At 44.0% G+C, this 23855-nt stretch overlaps 2 protein-coding genes and 1 long non-coding RNA gene across 11 annotated transcripts in view; 1 reads left to right on the forward strand and 2 right to left on the reverse strand.

The window, feature by feature from the left end:
* Positions 1-16217, reverse strand: part of EFCAB11 (EF-hand calcium binding domain 11) — a 173010-nt gene extending 156793 nt beyond the window's left edge. For 5 of the 7 annotated variants that reach the window (XM_082618668.1, XM_082618669.1, XM_082618667.1 and 2 more), the window contains exons 1-3: positions 14943-15103; positions 14168-14263; positions 10211-10256 (exon numbers count right to left, since the gene is read on the reverse strand). In XM_082618668.1, coding sequence (XP_082474794.1) covers positions 10211-10256; positions 14168-14263; positions 14943-15017 — 217 coding nt within the window. In that variant the 5' untranslated portion in view covers positions 15018-15103. Of the gene's footprint in view, positions 1-10210; positions 10257-14167; positions 14264-14942; positions 15104-16089 lie in introns of those variants that run through there. The other 2 variants (XM_082618672.1, XM_082618673.1) reach the window with 2 other exon arrangements.
* Positions 1-23855, reverse strand: part of LOC309802031 — a 622798-nt gene that overhangs the window by 230632 nt on the left and 368311 nt on the right. The window lies entirely within an intron of this gene.
* The window catches only part of TDP1 (tyrosyl-DNA phosphodiesterase 1), a 78906-nt gene continuing 71416 nt past the window's right edge, over positions 16366-23855 (forward strand). For 2 of the 3 annotated variants that reach the window (XM_082617001.1, XM_082617003.1), the window contains exons 1-2: positions 16366-16617; positions 21521-22077. In XM_082617001.1, the coding sequence (XP_082473127.1) occupies positions 21531-22077 (547 nt within the window). In that variant the 5' untranslated portion in view covers positions 16366-16617; positions 21521-21530. The remainder of the gene's footprint in view (positions 16618-21520; positions 22078-23855) is intronic. The other variant, XM_082617002.1, reaches the window with a different exon arrangement.

Here is a 23855-nt window from a genome sequence, read left to right on the forward strand (position 1 = left end):
TCTTTGTAGTAGGTTTAAAGAGCGCAGCCAAGAATTTAAACATTTTAGTGAACTGAGCCCTAAATATCTAAAAAGAGCAGTTCATTTTCATAAGTCAGGATTTCCATTTAAAAATGTATCACTGTTTTAAAAATAGCCCCATATCACACAATAACCACGTGCTAATTTTTAAGAACTTGCACCCTTTCCAAAAGGGAATATTTTGGTGTGGTATACTGAACTATACACATTTCCTGAAATAGTTCCGATGGTTTTTTAAAAAGTAGAAAATAGTTTTCTTAATTTTCCACATTTTTCTTATTTGTAGTTAAAGATTCAGAAATTTAAAAAGTCCATCTATCTTTATGTGTTTAAGCGATTCTCTGACAACTTTTTAGGACCCACTGGGTGCCAGGCACTGCATTAAGCTCTGGGAATAGAGGGGAAAAGAGAACACACACAATTCCAGTGCCAAGGGTCACTGGTCTAGTGACACAGACAGGTTCAGTTACAAACGTACATATAATTACAAACAGTGGTGTGCGCAACGAGGGGAAAACAGGAGGGTATAAAATGCATCACAGAAATCCTCCCGTAGAGCAGACTCTGGGGAAGGAGAGATCTCACAGAGGAGGTAATATTTTTAAAATATTAATATTATTTAAGACCTAAATGATGAGAAGGTACCAACTGGCTAAAGGTGGGAAGAAGAGCATTCCAGGCCATGGAGAGAGCACATGCCAAGGCCATGGGGTGGGGAGTGGGAGAAGTGAAAACAGGCCACAGTGGCTTGAATGCGGTGAAGACGGCGTTGGTGAGGTGGGCAGGGGCCCGAACGCACAGCCCCTCGTGGTCCACGGGAAACAATTTGATTTTTATTTCAGTTGCAATAGGAAGTCAATAAAGTTTGAACTGAGAAGTGACATGATCTGATTTCGATTTTGGAAAGATCTCTGGCTATTGTTTTGAAAAAGGACTGGGGAGAAAGCAAAATATAAAAAAGGAGACTCGTTAGGATCCTACTGGCAGGAGATGTGGTCACGAGGGTGCGGGCAGCGGGAACAGAGGGCAGTGGAAGGTTCCAGACATACTGCAGAAAAGATGGAGGGTTAGACGTGGTGCATGAGAAAGAAGATGTCAAGAATAAGCCCTAGGTTCTGGCTCGAGGACTAGGTGGTTTGAGGAGTCATTTAAAGAGATGAGAAAGATGAGGGGAAGCAGGATGGGGGTGGTGCTGAGATGGAGTTGCAATTTGGAGATGTTAGCTGCTTGATGCTTCGGAGGCAACCAAGAGCAAAAGTCAAGAAAGCAGCAGCAGGCGTATCTCCTGGCACCTACCGGAGTGCTTGGCATGTGCTCAATAAATACACATTGTATGGGACTAGCGTTTCCCCCATGGCAGTGGAGGATGTGCAGTGATGCAGCTCCATTTGCATCGGGTCCTATGGTAACTATTTGGCCACACGTCTGCCTGAGACACACTGAGGGAAAGGACTGTCTGTTGTCAAAATTTATCCACAGTGTTTAGTAAGATACCTGCTTGTAGGAGGCATTCCTCACATGTTTGTTGAATAAGTAAATAAAATCATAGGAAGACGTTATTTCTAGTTTTCAGCAAAAAGCGTTAAAATGTGTTTTAAATGCTCTTATAACTGTAAATTAATGCCAAAAAGTAGGTCTCAATTTATTCACATAGCCAGCAAAATCGTCATTTTAGAAACCCCAATTTCTTAATACCTATGATACAGTAAAAAACAAACAAAATTCAGAGGAAAAGGAAATGAATGCATAATATTCGCTCTTCATTTAATTGCATCTGATTTCGGGAAACGATAAGAAAAAAAGCACAGTTCCATGGTTCAATGTGTGATTCAGATTCACAAGAAAAAAAAAGTGCATGAGTGGTGAATGATACATTTTAAACCACATATTCAGAAAACTCATCCGTATTTGGGGCTATAAAGTAGTCAGGTCTTTATTTCATATCTTGGGGGATAAAAAGCACATGTTCTTTAGTGTTTCCTAGGAGAAAATATATGTGGATTTCAACTATATGTTTATTACCACTTAAAGAAACCTTATTCCTACCAAACGTGGACAGGAATCGTCATCTTTTTTATTATGCCCATCTCCTGCTCATAACCCTTCAAAGGTTCCTCAGCGTTATCAGTGCAAAGCCCGGATCCCTTATTCTGGAGTTTAAAGCTTCACTCTTCCTTCCAGGTAAACTGGTCCTTAAATCTCCCCCTCTCCAACTCTCAGCTTCCATCAGGGATGCTCGCTGGGGGGCAGCTGGCTTGCAGCGCGCACCGCACTCCCCACGGCAGCGCTAGAAAGCAGCACTCCGCGGGGGCGGCGGGGGGGTGTCCGTTTCCGGCAGGACTTGGGACAGCTGAGGAGCACTTTGGGCCTGCAAATCTGAGGGGGGGGGGACCGGCAAGAGGGCGCGCTGTAAAACGGGGAGCAGGGATCTGAGAGAAGAGGGTGAGACGCTTGGGGGTAGGGGGTCTGTAGGAGAAACCCCACAGGGCTAGCATGCAGAGACCCTGCGGAGGAGGAGAAAGTGATGGAGGGACCTGTGATGGAGGGCGAGTGGTGAGTGATAAAGCCCCTCCTCTGGGCCATTAACAAGCACCTCGGCAAAGTCTCCAGGACATGACAGGCAACGTTTGCATGGGTGTGGACTGTGCAGGGAAGTCTAAATTCGCACGGAGTTCTGCATCCACGCTGGCACCAGCAGAGCACAGGCAGCACGAGCAGCTGGAGGACAAGCTCGCAGCTGGCATCTGCCTTCACTCATTCTCCCTGTTCTCCTCTTTGCTTCTCCACCTTTTGCAAACCCCACCCAGCCTTCCACATCCGGCTCTGGCCCACACCTCGGGCAGGAAGGGAGGGCCGCTCCCTTCGAGACTCTTACAGGTCTTCTTGTCTATTGTGTTCGTGTGACATCTGGCCATCACGGAAGTGACAATACTTCTTTAATCTTCCCTATCAAATATGACATTTTTAAAAAGTGTCTTTAGGTCAGTGTCTCCTAATTCTTTTTTACCCCTACAAGGAAACTTACTCATCATCTTTAAATGGGGAATTAAATACATTAATTGAGAGGGGAATATCTGTGGGCGATACCACAAAATGGTCCTATGATTTCAAGATAAGTATAATGTGTATGTGTTTCCTGCTGATAGAAATGAACAAAGAGGTCAACTGAAATCTGAAGTCAAACAACAGCCTGCTATACCTGCTATGCCGTGGCCTCAGTTCCTTAGGTAGGAGCCCCCAACAACAAAATATACACAAAACAAATACAAAAAATGTGTTTACAATATAACTTAAAAGACTAGAAAACAGACATTTAAATTTAGGAAAAGAATACTTTTATAGTCAACTATCTGGCTCAAAACAACTCAGCCAAGATAGCAATAAATAAAAAGCCATTAACCTCATCATCCACAAATTATTTTTCAATTAAACGGACCCTGGATAACATGACTGAGTCAAAACAGTCCATCATCACCATTGTAATGAATCAATCTCTTTGATTTTTCCATTGTTTAAAGTTGCAGGTTAAACGTAAGCTCCCGGAAAGCTTTTTTTTTCTAAGTATGAAAGTAAAATATGTTCAGTGTGTTGAAAGGGCAACAATATAAAAAAACAGAAAGAAAGGGGAGAAAAAAGCATGATCTAATCACCCAGTGGAAACAAAATTCTGATATACTTTGTTCTGTTTTTTTTCCCTCAAGCATATTTTATATAGATCTGGGATAAAAACACAGACAGCTGTGTGAGAATGCAGTAGGGCGACGTGCATCGGGCAGATTAAGCACAAGTCTTATAAATCTTAGCTGTTGTTATTCATATAAAATGCTCTACGATTTATCCCACAGTGAAGTCAAACCATCTGAGATCACACATGGTCTTGCCCTTCATAGAACTGCCCAGACACATTTGGCATTAAACCATTGGCCTATGCTGAAGAAAGTTCAAGAAACGGCCTTACAGACTTCACTGTTGTATTTATTGAACAGTTTGTGGACACCAGTGTCGACTTATTAGTCTCTCCTCCATGAGACATCGTGGGGGAAATATCCCACATTGGGGAAAACTATGTCTCTCTAGAAAAGGAGTTTCTGTGGTGTGGATGCTGACTTCTGCACTTGGTTGTGATTCCCTATTTGATCTGGACACTCAGTAGCTCGGAACCAAATTTGACAGCAGCCTCTAGTGGCTGCACAGAACCTTGTGATTTGTGTTTTGTGTACTGACCCACTCCTGATTTCGACTCATTCATTCATTAAGTTCCCAGGACAATGAAGACTGGCCTCAGCTCCATCAATATGATCCATGACACTATTAACCTCAAGGGAAGGGTTTATCAAATGGTTGAGAGGGTAAGCTTGGAGATTATACTACTGTGGTCTGCCGCCCTGCACAGATTACTTAACCTCTCTAAGCTTCAGGACTGTTTTAACTTATAAAATGGGATAATCCTAACATAGAGTTGTATTAAATTTAACAATCCATGCATAATACTCATCACAGAGTCTGCACATGGTAAACACTCAAGGAATCAAAGCTATAATTATTATCTATAATAATAATAAATACTGTAACACATGTAAAAGTATCTTATAAACCAATTAAGAACCATCAAATGCTAGGATTAAGAATTTTTATTCCTCTCTGGAGCTCAGTTTCCTCATTTTAAAAAAGGAAATATATGACTGTTTTCTAGGCTCTTCTAGTTGCAAACTTCTTTCATTTTCTATAGTTAGAGGAGATATGAAATGTTCTATACCCTTAGAGAACAGAAATAAAACCCTCTAAAATTAGGTAGCAATAGTGTGTATTGGAACCAATCCCAACACTGATCTGCTGCTTCCTTAAACAAGCGGCTTGATTTTTTTTTTCCTCCCATTAATATAATTCCTTGTTCCCGGTGCCTAAACAGTTTTTGCTGATACTCACGTGCTTGTTAAGTTATAGGCATTAAAAATGTCATTAACACCTTTTTGCTACTCATTCTGGCTGCCCTCAAGTTCTCCCAGTGTGACTTTCCTTGAGACATCCTACCCTTCTAATGGCTTTGTCTTAACTTTTCACTCTTTTTAATTTTCACAAGGAACCTCTACAGAAACGACCCACCTTTTAGAAAGACCTTGGGAAGCAGGGTCTGGGCATCCAGGTTTAGGTACTGTGTGAAATGTGTGCATCGTGAGGGCTCTGCCCAGTCAGGCTCAATCCAGGATGTGAGTCTGGACCTTCCCCCAGGAAGCTGGGCAGCAAATGGGCTGTGTGTGGAGGGTCCTTTGGGGTTGCATGCTGGAGATACGGCACAACCTTGTCTGAATGTAAGAAGAGCTACACCTAGTGGGAGAATTCCCAAGTCACAGCTACTCAGAAGAACTGTGGGAAGTTGATTACCTGAATAAATAGCTCCCAGAAAGCCAAGGCCAACCTTTCAGTTCTTCAAGATCAAAACATTAAGGAGAGAGATAATATATTTGGTAAAATAATCTGTGTATAAACTCTCTTCGATAATATATTTGGTAAAATAATCTGTGTATAAACTCTTCCTGTAAGAAAAATAACGTGTAAATGTGACTCATGTCACTGAAAGGGAGAAAAGAAGGAGCTGGTCTGAAATTGGTTCACTACTAACAGTCCTAATGAACAAATTTTATGTTAGCAGCATTCAGAGTTCAGCAGTGACTTCCTGCTAAGATGGCTATTTTACTCTTTCCCTGGGAGGTCTGTGGTCTTGAGTCTCCCCTTTCAAAGGGACATGAATTGAAGCTAAGTCTACTCCTTTAATCATGAAGAAAGTGATGCTTTGAGAAAGTTAATCTGCTGTTGATATCAGGACCAGAAGAGGAAGGGAAAAGCCTGGAAGCTTGTAGACTAAGGAAACCCCTTCCACAGTAATTCTGGAGCAAGGTACAAAGCACCTACACTTTGATCTCGTTCCTCCAACCCAATCTTCCCTTGAATTTCTCGGATGACTAATTTACTTTGTAACCTTTTGAAATATACTTAAAAATTAATTATTAGGAAAAGATGCTGTGACAGGAAGCATCCTAATCTGATGGGGAAGTGGATATGAGAGTACCTATAATATCCCTGATATTAAATGCAAAGGATGTGCATACGGGAGCAGGTCCCGGAGCACATCACCGAAGTCGGAAAGTCCTCGTAGGGAAGCCTACTTTCAGCATCAGAAACTCCAGTTCTGAAGCAATCCTTAGACTATTATGAATTTGAGAAGATGTCCCATAATAAGGCAGTCTTCATTATACATAAGAGAACTCAGGTGTGGGATAGGCCACATGAAGGGAATGTAGAGAACCTCATTCAAAACCTAAAGCTTTAATGTACATCAGAACTAATATTAAAAGGAAGCTCCATGACTGCAAAAATGTGAGAACTGTTTCTGCAGGAAGTCCAAATCCAAGCATTAGAGAACTCAGGAAGGAGAGAAAATGTTCATGAAATTTACAAAATATCTCCATCCTCAAGTCAACCCTCTCTCAAACATCAGAAAAAAAGAAAAGGCAGGGGAGGAAACTAACAACCGCACACTTGGAAGATCCTTTTGCCACAGACCAGTCCTCATTTTATATCAGCGCACTCACACTCAAGAGAAACCTTTAGAATGTAATGAAGGTGGAAAAACCTTCTGCCAGAATTTACCCTTCAGTGTACATCAAATTACCCATAGAGAAACCATATGAATGTAACACATGCGTATAAGTCATATCTTACTAAATGTGAGCTAATACACATGGGGGGAAAACTCAAGATACTGAGTGTGGAAGGTTTTTTCAGAAGTCAGCCTTTCCATCAGAGAACTCACTACACCTGTAAAGAACGTGGGTAACCTTTCTTCCAGAATAACACCTGTCTGTACATCAAAGAACTGGTTAAGGAAAGAAAACCTTACGTGTGAAGTCAAATCCCTAATTCAGAACCAAAGAACACACATAAGGGAGAAAATCTCCGGGAATAAGGAATGTGAGAGTGCTCTTGGCAAACTACGCATATTTATGTAGAAACACTACATAAGCAAGAGCAGCATAAGACATGCATCCAGACAGGATCACTCACTGACTCTCAGGGGACTCTTAAAGGAGAGAAACCCTAACAATGCAAAAAATGGGGGAAATCCTTCTGCCAGAAGACAGAAATCTTTATAGACTGGAATATTCACATAGAAACCCAGAGAAAATATGTAAGGAAGGCTTCACCAAGAAGTTACAACCTCAATTGAACAGCAAAGAAATAACATTTGAATACTTTGAAAGCATGAAAATTTTTAACATGAAATTTAAAGCCTGGGGAAATTCCATCAAGTTAGGGAGTATGTCAAAAACAACTTCTCCTAGCAATAACATTGTTCGAAAAGTCATGTTTAATATGTGATACCAAACCTGTATCCAAAAAATAATCTAGTAAACTCTTATGTAAATCCAAAATTTATAAATAAAAAGTTTTTTGTTTTTTTTTTTTTGCAGTAGGCGGGCCTCTCACTGTTGTGGCCTCTCCCGTTGCGGAGCACAGGCTCTGGACACGCAGGCTCAGCGGCCATGGCTCACGGGCCCAGCCACTCTGCGGCATGTGGGATCTTCCCGGACTGGGGCACGAACCCGTGTCCCCTGCATTGGCAGGCGGACTCTCAACCACTGCGCTACCATGGAAGCCCAATAAAAAGATTTTTAAAAAGAAAAAAGTCAAGCCAGTCTAAAGGACACAGGAGCCAGCTCAAGGAGGCACTCAATGGCCAAATCTGTGGTAAGTGGAGCACTAAAATAATTAAGTATAGTAATGAATTATAAATCATTAAAAACATACAAATTCATGAGTCCATACTGATAAAGGAGAGATAATATTGATCAATCAAGAAGACGGGAAGTCTCTTGCTTATAGTAAAAATGCCAAGGGCTAACTGAAAGAAGCACAGGGATTATAAAATCATTACTTTGCAATCATATGGCAAATACTGGATCAGACAAGAATCATAAATGGATACCAAATCCAGGCGGAAATTTTGATGAGAAGCAGAATATCTGCAACGTCGAACGTGTCTCTCCACAAGCTGCTGATTAGTTGCAAGCGAAGAAAATATAAAGAGAAATAATACAATGGAGAAATCCGACAATGTTTTTTGACCGGTGATAAAATTAGTATCTACGAGAGACAGACTGACATCGTGTGCCCCCAGATGGACTGACATCGTGTGCCCCCAGATGTGGCGCACTGAGAGGGACATATCACCCACATAGGATTCTGGCTGAGGGTGCTTAACCTCAATCTACTTACAGAGAAACGTCATGCAAACACAAGATGAGGGCTGTTCCTAAAAAAAGGAAACCATGAGGGGTGGGCTATTTCCTCAAAAATATCAATGTTGTAAAAAGGCAAAAAAAAAGGGCTTCCCTGGTGGCGCAGTGGTTGAGAATCTGCCTGCTAATGCAGGGGACACGGGTTCGAGCCCTGGTCTGGGAGGATCCCACATGCCGCGGAGCAACTAGGCCCATGAGCCACAACTACTGAGCCTGCGCATCTGGAGCCTGTGCTCCATAACAAGAGAGGCCACGATAATGAGAGGCCCGTGCACTGTGATGAAGAGTGGCCCCCGCTTGCCACAACTAGAGATAGCCCTCACACAGAAACGAAGACCCAACATAGCAAAAATAAATAAATTAATTAATAAACTCCTATCCTCAACATCTTCTTTAAAAAAAAGGCAAAAAAACAAAGAAAAAAATGTTTATAGAAATATCCCAGATTAAAGGAGGCTAAAGAGACATGATACCAAGGACTAATTCCTGTATTAAATGAGGAAAGATGTTAATAAGGACATAATTAGATCAAGTGACAACACTGCAATATAGACGGTAAAGCAGATCAAGTGACAACATGGCAATATAGACGGTAAAGCAGATAAAGACAAGTATCAATATAAACGTATGATGGGTGTGCTGTGGTTATGGACAGATCAGTGAGAGGATGGAGAAGTGGCAGAAAGTGCAGAAGAGAAGGTAGATGGGGTGAAATATGAACAGTAAGTGAATCTGGCTAAAGGATAGACAGCTATTCTCTGCACTATTTTTATTTTGCAGCTTTCTGTAAGCCTTAAATTACATCCCCCCAAAAAGTAATTTTTGAAAAGCCAATTCAGCATGCTCTGGACCCTACCTCCTCAAACAATAGGTAGTTATCTCTCTGTCTCATCTGCCTTTCCCCTCTTCACTAGATCATTCTGCTAAGCTTAGAAACATCGTCTTCATGTTCCAAAAAAAGGCAAACAAAGCAAAGCAAACAGCTCTTGAACCACAGCTACTGGACCCACTGAAAGACTTTTCTACTCACATTGTCACTTTGCCACTTTCCCTTTATCTTCAAACCACTGCAGCCTGGCCTCTGCCCCCATGACGCGCTGACACTGCTCTTCCTAAAATCACCCGACACCCCCGGGTTGCCAGCTCCACGGATCCTCTTCAGTTCTTCTGCTACTTAACCTTTCAACAGCATTGGATGCTGTCGACCATACCTCTTCCCTGGAATAGTCACTTCTCTTGGCTTTTGATCAAATACTCTTGATTTTCCTCTGGCCCCTCTGCCCCTCCTAAGTCTCCTTTGCCATCTCTTCATCCCCTACCTGACTTTTAATGGTTATAGTTCCTACGGGCCTCAGTCTACACTCTCCCTCAAGGGGTCTCATCCACTCCCATGGCTTCAAAACCATCCAAACGCTGATGACTCTCAAACTTATTACTGTGGCCCAGATCTTTCCTCTGAATTCCATACTCATACAGCTCAATTGCCTTGACATCATTGACGGAAACCTCTCAAACTCAACATATTCACAATTGAACTCTTGCACTGCCCAAACTCTAAGTCTTCTCCCCCAGTCTTCCCATTTCAGGAAGTGCCACTTCCACTCACTCAGCTGCTCAAGTCAGAAAACCTAGATCATCCGTGGGATGTTGAAATTATCAGCAACATTTTTTCTTTATGCTTTTCAGTGGTTGAAAATTTTCCTGCAATAAACATATGCTTATGAATACATTAATTAACTAAAATTAAAAGAACCAAACCTTGTTCTTTTTGGGTAATCAGAAACAAAACAAAGATTTGCTTAAACATAATGCTTTATAGCCTCTATATTTGTTCTTAGTTGTAGTTTCATGAATGTCTACATAAGAGTACGAAAAATTAACTTTCACATTACCGGAAGTGTTTGGATCTGCTGAGGACATCACAGAATCAGCTTCTATCTAGAAAAGAAAAAAGTACAGGCTATACAATTTCATCAAATGTTTTCACAATACAAGTTCTTAATTCCTGGGGTGTGGGGAAGGAATGTATTTTATGAGAAACCAACTTTGTTGAATCCAGCAGACAAGTAACATCACAGGACAGCTATAATAGTCATTTTTCTCTTCTATTAATAAGATACCAGATGCTGATCTACTACAGACTCTAATGGCCCCCAAAACTTTACTGCATTGACCAAAACAGTTTATCATATAAAATCAACTTGACTGTCACATATACAGAATAACCTAAAAGGTAACATTTCTGTTTTAGACAAATACAAGCAATTGTTACAATGGGCTCTATGGGTTTATTTAAAAATTTTTTCCTGACTGTAATAGTAACATGATGTAGAAAACATGAAACGTATTTTTTAATTATGAAGAAAAACATCTAAAAAACCAGCCATCCAGTGAAAACCACTGTTAACATTTAGGCCTAGTACAGCTTTTTTTTCCCCTCTCCATGCATGTTTAAACATATTTGAGAATACACTGTATATTAAGTTCGGGGACCTGCCTTAACTAAATATTAAAACATAAGCATTTTCCCACATTGTTAAGAGAGCTTTATAAACGTCATGGAATTAGCATCTTGGCAACATCTGATGTAGCTTCTCCACCTTGGATTCCATGCCCTGCACTTCCCTGGTTCCTCCGGTCCCTCCCAGACAACCAGTTCCCAGTGCATCTTCTTCATGGAGTCCCCAACAACCCTTAAATGTGGGTACGCCCCCCATGTTCTCCCCTCAGGACATTGCCCTTCACACTCCACGTACTCCTCTCGGGCAATGCCACCTCGGTCTCATGCTTTGAGCTACCACCTGTGAGGAATCCCAAATCTATCTCTAGCCCTCACCTCTCCACCCAACTTCAGATTCGTACATCTAAGGGAGGTGGCACAATCTGAGAGCAGATCTTTACCACCATCACCTCAACACCCAGCACAGCACTTAAAAAAGGAATGCACTTGGGGTACTTGTAGCCTCCTCCAACTTAATATGCCCCAATCCGAACTCACTGCCTTTCCCCCAAACCTACTCCTTCTGAATTTTCTTATTTTCTTATCCCTTCAGTCCTGTTGTCACACCACTCTGATACGGCCACCACATGCAACCATGAATGACCAAGGCATAACTTCTCCCACCACCACAAAGCACTCCCAGACACTTCGTATCAGAGTCTACCTCCGCTGCTCTAAATGATGCCCAGATTCCTATTAAAGTTACTACAGAATTAGACCCTTCTCGTTGCCCTCCTCCCTTTCTGTTCTTAATCTCTTCTGTATCTTAGTATTTATCAGAGTTTTATAAGTCTCTCTACACTAAACTGTGAACTATTTCAAAGTAGGGTCTATGTTCATTCACCTTTATATTTCTAGCAACTAGCAAGTACTCCTTTTATTAAATGGGAACACAATAAATTTCATTCTGTAAACATTTTCATGAATGCAGAAGTGATTTATTATTGTAGTGCCTTACTGCTTCATGACCTGCATTCAGTAAATATTTCATTTGCTGAAAAGCAATGTTTAAAAATAAAATCCCAAGTTAAATGAGGTAAAATAGCACTAGTGGGCTCTACATTTTTTAAGGATATACAGTTGTTTCAATGTCACTTTTTACATACTTCCATGTATGTAAACATGTCTTCACAGTTTACACTTTCATTTGTATCTGCTGGGCTGGATTAAGCTTTGTTGTGACTGTGACCAATATTCAGGCCACATGAGCACGTCTTATCACATCACCAATTAGTTGTAATAAATGTTCAAGGTACACCAAAAAAAAAAAAATAAATAAAAATAAAACCCCAAACCTCAACCTATTATAAGCGGAAAAATCTGTTAAATTTCACAGAGGGAATATATTAAGTGTCACTTAGTAAAACTTCATGATTGTTACAAATGATTGTTAAGTGTATAGGTGATTTGCTATATCAGTATTTCACTGTTTAGCGATCTGCAGTAAACAAGCATTTCCTCTGATTAAAAAATAAAATCCAAAACCTCAACCAAAAGTAAAAATCTGTTAAATTTGATGGTGTGTATGTACGTATGTTACCATATCTCTGTACTTGTCATTAAATTCCTCACTTACATGTTCTAAAGTTAAAATCAAGTAAGTAGATCCAAAGGTGACAAAGGTAGAATGAGACCAGATATCTTTCCAGCTGAACCTGGGTTAAATTCAATGCTTCAAAAGCTGAGTCCACTTAGCTGACCTGCTCTGGAATTCCAGCTGAAATGACTGCAGGTTAACAGGAGAGCTGCAATTTCTGGGAGCCAGCCCTGAAGCTCCATAGTCAACCTCTCAGTAACTAAGGAACCCCTAGCAGTTGAACCTACCTGGGTGGTTCATGGGACATATTTATATCAACAGAACATATTAACAATGAAGTTGTAATACATTTAAGCATAATGAAGAACAGAAAAGTGGGACATCACGTGGTCCCTGGCTTTACAGGGCCTGCAATCTGACAGACAGGTAGAGCCCACTCATAAGGAACAATTGGGCCAAAGCAGTTGCCCAGCCACTTTGTCTAACAACAGCAGGAGGGATGACATTCCAGGCAGAGCCCTGAGTGCTCCCTCTGTCTGATGCCTGCAGTTGAATTTCTTAAACCTGGCCAAGATCTTGCCCCTGATTAATTCCAGGTCAGCAGCTTAACAAGAGGGATCCATCACTAGAATGGATGTAACAGACCAGAGGAGCAGCACAAGAACAGGAGGCACAGGAAACCTGTCCTACTAAAATGGGAGATTCACTGAAGTTCAGCTCAACTCTCTTCAATTAGTGCAACCTTTCCTGGAGAGCAATGCCCAACAAAATTTCAAATGTACCTAGCACTTGTATTTCTAGGAATTTATTCCACAGAGATATATTCACAAGCAGAGATATAGTTATAAGAGAATGCTCACGGCAGCAATATTTGTAGGAATGAAAAATAATAGAAACAACTGAAATGACCAAAACAAGGAAACTAGCTAAAGAGAATACTAAGCAACTATTTTTTAATGTGGTGTGTGTGCTTTTATGTTCTTCTATTGTGAAGTGAAAAAAGCAAGATAAAATAAAATAGGTATACTATGCACCCACTTTTCAATACAATGCTAGGCGTGTTTGTCAATACACAGGAAATTTTGGGATGATACACGAGAAACTGTTAATAATGGTAACTCTTGAGGAGTGGGACCCTTTGGTAGGGAGAGAGGGGACTTTACACCCAACTTTATACTTTTCTGGACCATTTTAATTTTTTGACTATGTAAATGCATTATTTTCGTAATTTAAATGGAGCAAATTTTTTTTTTAATTTAAGAAAAAAAAATCCTGCATGTCACTTCCTCTGTGAATTCCTTCTGTTACCAACATCCTACTCCCAGGCTTCCCTCTTGGAACCTCGCTAGCATCTCATACTTAATATTATTAGCAGCCTGGTGACTTAGTCTTTTTTTTTTTTTTTTTTTTTTTTGCTGTACGCGGGCCTCTCACTGTTGTGGCCTCTCCCGTTGCGGAGCACAGGCTCCAGACGCGCAGGCTCAGCGGCCATAGCTCACGGGCCCAGCTGCTTCGTGGCATGTGGGATCTTCCCGGACCGGGGCACGAACCCGTGTCCCCTGCATCGGCAGGCGGACTCTCAACCACTGCGCCACCAGGGAAGCCCGTGACTTAGTGTTGATGGATTCTAATTCATTCCTGAGTTGGATTCTTAAGACAAAAGTAAAATTCAGCACTGGACACATCTCTGAAATTGCTCAAAAGGCAGCGGTTTGCTTCATAAACATCCTAAGCTAGCCCTCTGCACTTTATTTAGAATCCATCCACTACTGTATTGTCAGCCCAGTCCCCAAATACAAAAGAAAGTTCTACCTTGGAGGGCTTGTATCCAAACAGCATTACAACAGCAACTTTAAAGTCCTCTCTGCTTAGATAGCCTTTGTTTTCTTCATCGCATGCTTTAAATACCTAAAAAACAGCAAATATCTTTAGTTAATAAGACAGAAACCGTTTGTTCTATTATTACTAACTTATATTAAGTTTAGACCTCCCAAACCTAAAACTTAGCCAAGAGTAGGGCTGGGAAATGGAATTTCATTATCCTAATTTTAATCCTCAAGAAATCTTAATCTTCTGGGACTTCCCTGGAGAACCAGTGGTTAAGACTCTGAGCTTCCACTGCAGGGGGCACGGGCTCTACCCCTGGTCGGGGAACTTAAGATCCCGAATGCTGCCCACAGGGCCAAAAAGAAAATCTTAATGTGCTAAAATTTATCCCCCCAAAAGTGCAAACGACTTAATCGCTGGGTTAATTCCTTTTAACCATTCGGATAAATTCTACCGAAAATTCAATCCTAGAATTGGGAAGGTGAGGCAAAAGGGCTGGCTTTGAAAGGCGGGAGGAGAGATGGAGATTACAGCTTGTTATGCACAGACTATGTCGCGGAGAAAAGAAGGAATTGGAAGTAGAACACTGGACAGGGATCCAGAAGCCTTGCAGCCCTAGCCTCGGTCATTAACCATGACACTTCGGAAGGACAGTCCAGCCCCTATCTGTGCAACAAAGCTGAGTGAGAGCCAGGCGGGGTGACGGAAGTGAAAGTCCCGGCTCAGGTTAAAAGTCCGAGACAGCCCTCTGGACACCTACTTCCACCCACTTCTTGTGTTCTGACTGGCTGGCTTCCCACATCCGCGGCCGGGCCCCGGCCTGGGAGAAAAACATCGCGACAGCCACACGGGAGTCGGGACGCCTGAACTCGCGACCTCTGCGGCCTGCGCCCGGCTTGCAGCGACCTCCCGCCAAACTCCTCTCAGCTCAGGAAGCTGAACTTGGCCGGGTACCTCCAAAGTCTTCTCTTATTGGACGGCCTGTGAGCCACTGGCGTTGACCCCGCAGCTCTATTGGCCAGAGACTTTGTTTAATAACGTTTCCTTGGAACAGCCTATGGCGGAGGGGCTTCCAGGCCCGCCCCCAGCCTTGGCCCCGCCCCAATCGTCCCTTTAACTCCTGGCGCGCGGCTGTGGATCCCGCTCACTCAGGTGCTGTTTCAACCTGTCCTTCATGATTCTTTTCATTTTCTGCCCCCACACCTTGTAGTAAATTACTTTTGATAATTTTGATCAATGGCACTATACTAAACATTATAGGAGACACAAAAAGAGTGTGAACAAAGCATAAAAGAAACCAATCAAAACAAGACCGGGGCTCCCGTGCAGATCAGCAAGTCATTGGAATCGAGCCCTCCAGGGTAGCTACTGTGTCTGTTCCGTCCTCCCTACAAGCCTAGCACTGAGCACGGTACCTGGCACAAAACAGACTTTCAATAAACGAACCAAATGAGCCCTTAGGACGTTTACCCCAAGTTATTTCATTCAGTCCTCTAGGAGAGGTGCCTGGTGTGAAGGAAACAGAATAATATCAACAGCACTGAGCCCAAATTCCACAGCAAACATCCTTATTAAAGCCAAGGAATATTGAGAGGGTTCCGCTTAGCAAAGGAGTTTACCTCACCTCTCTCTTCTGACAAATCAGTAAGATTAAAAAGGCAACACACACACACACACACACACAGGCACACACGCCTCTTTCAACGAAGAAACGGGCATTCGAGGTTGAGTCTAAGGGAGCTCGTTTAACCTTTTATTTTACAGCAGGCTTTACACTCCGCTCCCCCAGGAGAACCCACTCCTCCCGGGACACCGGTCTCAGCCCTCAGCTTCCTCGAACCTCTCAGGTGATCCTGTCTCTGCCTTTAAAATACCCACCCCCTCCCACCCCCCCGCCACACACACACCTCGAGCTCCGGGAGTCCGAAGCTATGAGAACCCCTGCAAAGGGGATGAGTTTTGCTAATTAACTACGGGAGAAGTGAGGGAAATTTCTTTTCCTCTCTCCCCCTTTTAGGAGACACGCCCAGGAGGTGAGAGGGGAGCTGGAGGCGGCCAGGACTTCTCTCCGCCCCTTCGTGCGGGAGCGCCCCCTCAGCCCCTCATGACCCGGAGGGCTTTAGGACCCAGCTGCGGGCGTTCCGGAAGGGGAAGGGGCAGGGCCACTCTGCGCGCGCTGCCGGCTGGAAGGTTTGAAGCGCGCGCAGGCGCGAGTGGCGGCGGAGGGGTGGGATCCCAGGTGGCTGCGCGTTCTGGGGGCTTCAGGTGAGTGGAGGCTGCGGGTTCCGAGGCCTCGGGTGCGCGTTCGGCAGCTGCCCGCGCTTTTGCTCCTTCTGGCCTGGAGTGCGGGCAGCCGGCGTCCGGCGAATTCTTGAGTGCCCCGCGGGGCTGGAGGTGGATCCGGAGGGAAGGGGAGCATCTTGTAAAGACACTAGGTAGGGTCCCCTTGCTGGGCCTCGGCTTCCTCCAGTAATAGTACCTCTTTGGTGCGAGCAGCTGCTGCGTGAGGAGACCAGAGTCCTGCTGGAGGGGTCCCCCTCCGCGGATTCTTATTCTGGCTCCTCCACGTAGTAGGCAGATGGTCTGGAGAGTTAGTGATAGCTAGCATGTTGGGCGCTTACTCTGTGCCAGACACTTAAACTCTGTGTTTAGTCTCCCCATAAATGGAAACAGTTGTGAGCGTGAAATGAGTGTATGCCCGGTAAAGGTGAGCGCACAGAAAACAGTGTACCCCGGAATCAGCCCACTTCACTCCATCCCGATCGCCTTCATGAGCTACCAGAGCCCCTGAAGGAGCCGCCTCACTTCGAATTTTGTCTCCCTCCAAACCATTCTCCATACAGAGTTGTAGGGAACGTAATATTTTTGAAAAGTAGATCGGACCAAGGTACTCCCTTGCTTATTAAAAGGTACCCTCCCCTTCAGTGGGGCCTACTGTTCTTAGAATAAAATCCAGGATCTTTAACTTACTCCTGCCCACCCCCTTCATCCTGGACCACCTACCTGTCTTGCTTACCCAAGTCTTTCTGCCTGTTTTTGGAGTTACTACAACCTTGTTCTGGTCTTTTCAGGTTGGGTTCCCTCACTTGGAATACTCTTCTTTCCCTCCCACACTTTTATTTGGCTCACTTAAATGTTAAATTCAGGATAGTCGAAGGTAAGGGCATCCCTGTTACTCTCTCACACCTGTAAAATATAATGAATATCTGTCAAGATATCTTGGCTTTTTTGGTTATTTTTGTTTGTGTCAGTCTGTACCTTTCTCCTTGAAATATAAGCTTTTCTAGGACAAATTGTTTCTATGTTGTTAGTTTCTTATTCCCAGGGCTTGGCACATAGTAGCTGCTCAATAAATATTTTTCGAAGGGACATACTCTGGGAGGTAGGTATGACACCCATTTCCAGAGGAGGAAGTTGAGGCTCAGCAGTTAAGTAACTTAGCTAAGTGCACATTTACCACCTAGTAATGACTGGATTTGAAATTGGAGCCATATTTGCCCACTACTGGCCACACCTGGCCTCAGTTGAGATTGACCCCCATGCCCTCCTGATGGTCTGCAAGCTCTATAAGAAGGGTCAGCTGGAAACGTAAAAGAAATAGCCCAGCTGGGTCTGGGACGGTAGGGGGAGAGGAGGAGCCAGCAGCTGTAAGAGGATTATCCATTTGTAGCCACAAATTTCCTTTTTTAGTATCTAATAGACACTCTAATGTTGTGAGTTGGCATGTGGTGGTAGAATTTCTTTAGATTTTTTTTTTTTTTTTTTTTTTTTGCGGTACGCAGGCCTCTCACTGTTGTGGCCTCTCCCGTTGTGGAGCACAGGCTCCGGACGCACAGGCTCAGCGGCCATGGCTCACGGGCCCAGCCACTCCGCAGCATGTGGGATCCTCCCGGACCGGGGCACGAACCCGTGTCCCCTGCATCGGCAGGCGGACTCTCAACCACTGCACCACCAGGGAAGCCCGAATTTCTTTAGATTTTTACCCTCCTTGGCATTGTAGCTTAACGCAGTGTTTGCCAAATTTCAGTAATATGGTCGGTTGCTTCCTCCCCGGTTTTGTCTCATTCTCAACATCTGTACTACTATTTGCTTAATATTTTCATTTGAACCCACTTTTACATAAAGACTATCTTTAAGAAGTAAACTTCAGTTATTGCAAATGTAATGGAGCCATAAGATACCTTCTGTTGATGTTAAACCAAAGTGTTACTGCCTGCAGAAGAGCCCAAAGTCCGTTATTTGTTCAAAAGCAGGAATAGAGACATTTCTACAAACAGCTTTCTCCTTGATTAAACTGAGACATTGGATTGGAATGGGAAAGGGAGGTACTTTCATAACATAATGTTAATGTCAGGTCCCAGTCACCTCTGCTTTGGGAAATACTGCACTTTGCTGACCCACTGAATGTCAGATCTCAGAGTCAGCCCACCTGTGTTGTAATTCTGATCCTGGTGTCACCACTTACCCAGAGTGTGGTGTTAGACCTGTGCTGTGCGGGACACTGCCCAGGGAAGACAAACCGTGAGCAAACAATTGAAGGAACACTTAGGTTCTATCCTTGTAAAGCTCTATGACTTGAGTATGAAAGCTGTCTGAGAATGCAGAGAATCTGGGCCTGTGTGAGAGAGAAATGAAATTCTGATCCTGAGACCAGATCCAGTCCTCCAAAGTAGAATCAGTTGCTGGTTAATCTTGGTGTTTACCAACAGCTCCTCTTCAACAGGCTAAGTGCCTTGACTGCATAGAGAGTCTGGTAACCTGCTAGGCTTAATGATTTGTTACAGTTTTATTAGCATATTACAAAGGGTTTTTTTTGCCTTTAATTGGTAAATAATCTCAGGCATATTTTGGATTGTGAGTAGATCCAAAATTTAAACCATGTATAGAGAAGACAAAAACTTTTTTTTCTCTAGGAAATAAATGTCTTTTTCAAAGCTTTATTTTTTACCCACTTGTCCTTTTTTGGAGGGAATTCTCTGTCCTCCCCTCCCCCACCCCCACATGTGGTTCTAGAAAGTGTAGATAATGATAAAACTGAAAAATTTAGAAATCTCCTAAATAGCTCACACAGTCACTAAAGACGAATAAATATTTTCCTTTTAGAGTTCTCAGGATTTTTGAATTCCATTTTATTTCTACGTAATTGATCTGGGAAGAGGGGTGGTGGTGATCTCTAAGGTCTGCATACAGCTCCTTTTCTCAGGCCGGGAGCTGAACCCTTTTTTCACCTAAAAACTCTGAGACCCTCTCTTTGCTTTAGGATGGGGCAGGAATCTAGGGAGAACAGCCTGAGGAATCTCAGTCGAAGATTCTATCACTCATTGCCTAGCTTTAGAGCTGGTTTAGAATTCAGTGGAAGCTAGAGCTTACAGCATGGTAGTTTTCCCAGAGATGGTTCTTTTGTTCTTAAATAATTTTTCAGTTACAAACTAACTGACAAAATGGCTCCTCCAAAGTGAATTGTGATAGCAGTCTCCAGAGTCTGGAACACTAAGGGAACTTAAGTTTTAAAAAAACAGTCAAAACAAACAAAAAACTGAGCTGTTTAAGTAGGTGTTAAGTAGTGAGTCTGTCTTAACCTCTTTCATGGGAAAACCTGGTTCTCAGATCCTGTTAACTGTAACAATACAGTTCCAACAAGCTTGATTATGTGGTGTCTTAACCCTTATCGGATTAGAAACAATTTAGGGGGAAAAACCTACTCAGAGTTCAAACAGCCCCTAGAAGTGGGCTGAACACAGGGGGAAAGGACAGAGAACTTTTAGAAAACAAGACCTAGAGAGAGTCTAGGGCCCCTATTACAGGAGCAAGTGTCTCCATCCATCTGTGGTCCCTACAGCGGTGGCTGCAAAACACGGTCCATGCCAGGTGGGCTTAATAGTGACCCTGGGCCATGAAGAAGGTGTCAAATTATTGTCTACATGCACTCTGCTTAAAAGCTCCTTGAAATGCGTAATTTACAGGAGAAACCTTATCTGACTTGGTCATTAATTGAAAAGGGTGAGAAGTTGTGCAAAGTGATAGATGCCTTAAAAAATACACTTTTTAGCTTGAAACATGAAAGTATATTCACTTGCAAGTCTTTCAGTGCAGAATTTAGCCTTTTTTAAGGAGTGTGGGCCGTGCTGCAGTCTGTCCTATATCTGCACTCATAACAGGTCCTGCTTACGCTCTAGAGCAAACATGTAGACACTCTGCCCACAATCTGAGCACAGACTCTTGAGTCCTATGATTTTCCTCTGGGTCTTGTACTAAAGTGTTTTTTGTTTTGTTTTGTTTTTTGTTTTTTTTTGCGGTACGCGGGCCTCTCACTGTTGTGGCCTCTCCCGTTGCGGAGCACAGGCTCCAGACGTGCAGGCCCAGCGGCCATGGCTCATGGGCCCAGCCGCTCTGCGGCATGTGGGAGCTTCCCGGACCGGGTCACGAACCCGCGTCCCCTGCATCGGCAGGCGGACTCTCAACCACCGCGCCACCAGGGGAGCCCTATTTTTTTTTTTAATCACACTAAGGAACTGTTGTTCTTTAGTTATTTGGGAAATCTACTTAGATAGCCCTTTACCCTTGAATTCGTGACATTTTGTAGGTAAGAAAAGCAAAAGTTTCATCTGTGTTCCTCTTTTGAGAGCAAGGAAGTGGAAGTTAAACTGTGTGGTTTAGAAAACAAAGTAACGTTTTGCTTTAGTACAAGTTCTTTCTCTGCAGGTTTTCGTGGTTTGATTTAGGATTAGATAATCATTAAGTCAGTTGGGTCCTCCTGGAAGCATCCCTAGATAATGTATATATAGAATTGATCATTTGATACTGTCTTGAGGATCTTGTTAAGCTTTATGGTAAGTAGCTTATCTTGGGGGAGTAATAAGTAGTCCCTGAAGTCCTTTGGGCTCCTATACTTGGGTGAGGAATAGGTGATAAATTCCAATTTGAGCTTAAAAATATGAGCATAGTCAGAATTACTCCTGAAATTCCTTAAGCTGACCTTAACCCCAAGCACCTGTTGGAAGCTTCAGGGCTAAGAGTGGGCATTTTTGTTTTGGACTTTGGCTCAACTCCATTTCCTCAGGCATTTAAGAACAAGGTCTAGGTGGAAAGACAAAGGGAGAGGAGCAGGAGGTGAGCAGGATTTTCGCCGTCACTTTATTTGCCAAGTTCTCACGGCAGATTGTGGTGATGTGCCGTGGACACCTACAGAGCAGCTGATGTTCGTGACACGTCTTGGCATCTGGTTAAATGTCAGGTGTGCTGTATGTGTCCTAGAAGCTCAGGACACGGAATTTGAGAGCAAGAGCATGAGTGTGCTGGTGGATGGGAAATAACGAAATTTCCACCTTTCATTTCCAGAGGAAGTGTAATGTCTCAGGAAGGCAGTTATGGGAGGTGGACGATATCCAGTAGTGATGAAAGTGAGGAGGAAAAGCCAAGACCGGAAGAGCCATCTGCCTCTTTTCTCCCGCACGCTGAGCAGGGAGCAGCCAGTGAGCCAAAGTACACCTGTTCCGAGGCTCGGAAAGCTGCCCACAGGAGGAAGATCGCACCCGTGAAATTCAGCAACACAGATTCCGTTTCAGAAGCCTCACCTCCCAAAAGGCAGAAGGGCGGTTCCCAGGAAGGCCTGGGCTGGTGTCTCTCCAGCAGTGAGGACGAGCTGCCGCCAGAGACGCAGCAGAAGCAGCCTAAGGACACGGGGGTCAAAGAGGAGAAAGGCCTCCCTTCTCCCAGAGATGGTGCTGTCCCAGGTGCTGGGCATCCCAGCCCCTCGGCCGGCCACGGGCTTGAAACGTCAGGGGAAGGCCAGGACATCTGCGACCTGCTGGGTAAAGGGAACCCCTTCCAATTTTACCTCACTAGAGTCTCCGGAATTAAGCCAAAGTATAACTCGGGAGCCCTCCACATCAGGGGTGAGTGAAGCCGGGGGTCCGGGAGCTACACTTGTGGGGCTCCCCGTCGAAAAACAGGAGGGCAGCCTAGAAGGGATCTCTTAAGAACCCTCTCAACTTCTCTCAGGGGGTAAAAAAAAACCATTTTGACAAGCAGATGCATTCGTTTGACAGCAAACTTTGCTTAGGTCAGGAAGCCAGCGGGTGTCTCCCAGAGCCCTGCAGGTCACCCTGCTGGTACCCCTTGCACAGTGCTTAGAATTACTTAACTTGTAATTTAAAGGTTAAACTCGGTCGCTGACACTTTATTAACTGAGTAGCCAGCCCTTGACGGCAATAGTCCTCTCTGGTCCCTGGACCAGCAGTGTCAGCACCACCCGGAGCTTGTGGAACAGGAAAATTCTCCGCCTCCTCTTCAGATTCCCAGCACCAGACTCTGGGAGCCTGGCCCTGCAGTCTCCTTTAACAAGCCCAATCAAGTTTGAGAACCGTTGCTTGAAGCCTGGTTATGGTTCCTGGCGCAGAAGCAAAACAAGAAGTGCCCTGATTTTTGGTTGCTGTGGTTAGTCCCCAGGGAGTATCTGTGTGATATTGTGATGTATACAGATATTTGGACTTCACTCCGGTTACAGTTGGGGTTTGGTTTTGGTTTTTGTCCCAGGTTCCTGAAATAGCTCCAAGGTAATGAAAGGTGAAAGGAGCATCTTTTGTTATTCCTAACAGGCCCCTTTCAGCCGCACCGGAGTGGAGGGTATGTTAATGCGATGACTTTTGGAAAACCCCTAGGAAGGGGGATGCTGGTTGCCTGGGGAACCAGCCTGGTGATTAAAGCTGGAACTTGCAGCCCTAACCTCCACCTCCGGGGAGGGCAGAGGGGCTGGAGGTCGAGTTCACCGCCAAGGGCCACTGGTTTAGTCAGTCTTGCCTGTGTAATGAAGCCTCCGTAAAAGACCCCTCACTGGAAGGGTTCACACAGCCTCCAGGTTGGTGCCAACGAGGAGGTGCTGGGCCGTGGCGCACCTGCAGAGGACATGGCCGCGCCCCGTCCCCCATACCTCACCCTGTGCATCTCTTCATCTGGCTGTTCCTGAGTTGTATCCTTTTATAATAAGCTGGTAATCTAGCGAGGAAAGTGCTTTTCTGAGTTCTGTGAGGCCTTGCAGCAAATTATCGAGCCCGCAGAGGGGATGGTGGCAACCCCCAATTTATAGCCGGTTGGTCAGAAGCACAAGGGGTCCGGGCTTGTGACTGGCATCTGAGGTGGGGGCAGTCCTGTGGGGTCTGACGCCACCTCCGGGTGGATGCTGTCAGAATTGAATTCAGTCGTAGGACGCGCAGCTGGTGTCTGTGGAGGATTGGTCTGTGTGGGAACCGCCCCCCCTCCTGCTACACTTGGTGCAGAGAGGAAACAAGGGTTTCCTTTGAGAGAACGGCAGGGCCCCTAGAATCCCAGACACAGGGCCTCACCACCTGCTTGCTGTGTTGCTAATTAACAAAGGACCTAACGTTCTTCAAAATTTCAGTTCACTCACCTTTAAACTGGGGATTCAGGAAAAAGGGAGATAACACAGGAAGTGCCGGCAAAGTATATTCACGTGGCAGATACACAAAATAAATGTTGTCACCCTTATTTCACATTACCTTTCTTGCCCACATTCAAGAATAGATTGTGTTCACTGTTAATAGTGTTTTAATTATATATCCAATGTATAATTACATCTTACGTGATGTATAAATGTTGGTATATTTAATTCCATACTGTAAAGAGTTTGATTCTACAAGGTGTTTATTTTTCCTTT

This window comes from Mesoplodon mirus, assembly GCF_964341445.2.
Source record: "Mesoplodon mirus genome assembly, chromosome: 4".
Lineage (NCBI taxonomy): Eukaryota > Metazoa > Chordata > Mammalia > Artiodactyla > Ziphiidae > Mesoplodon > Mesoplodon mirus.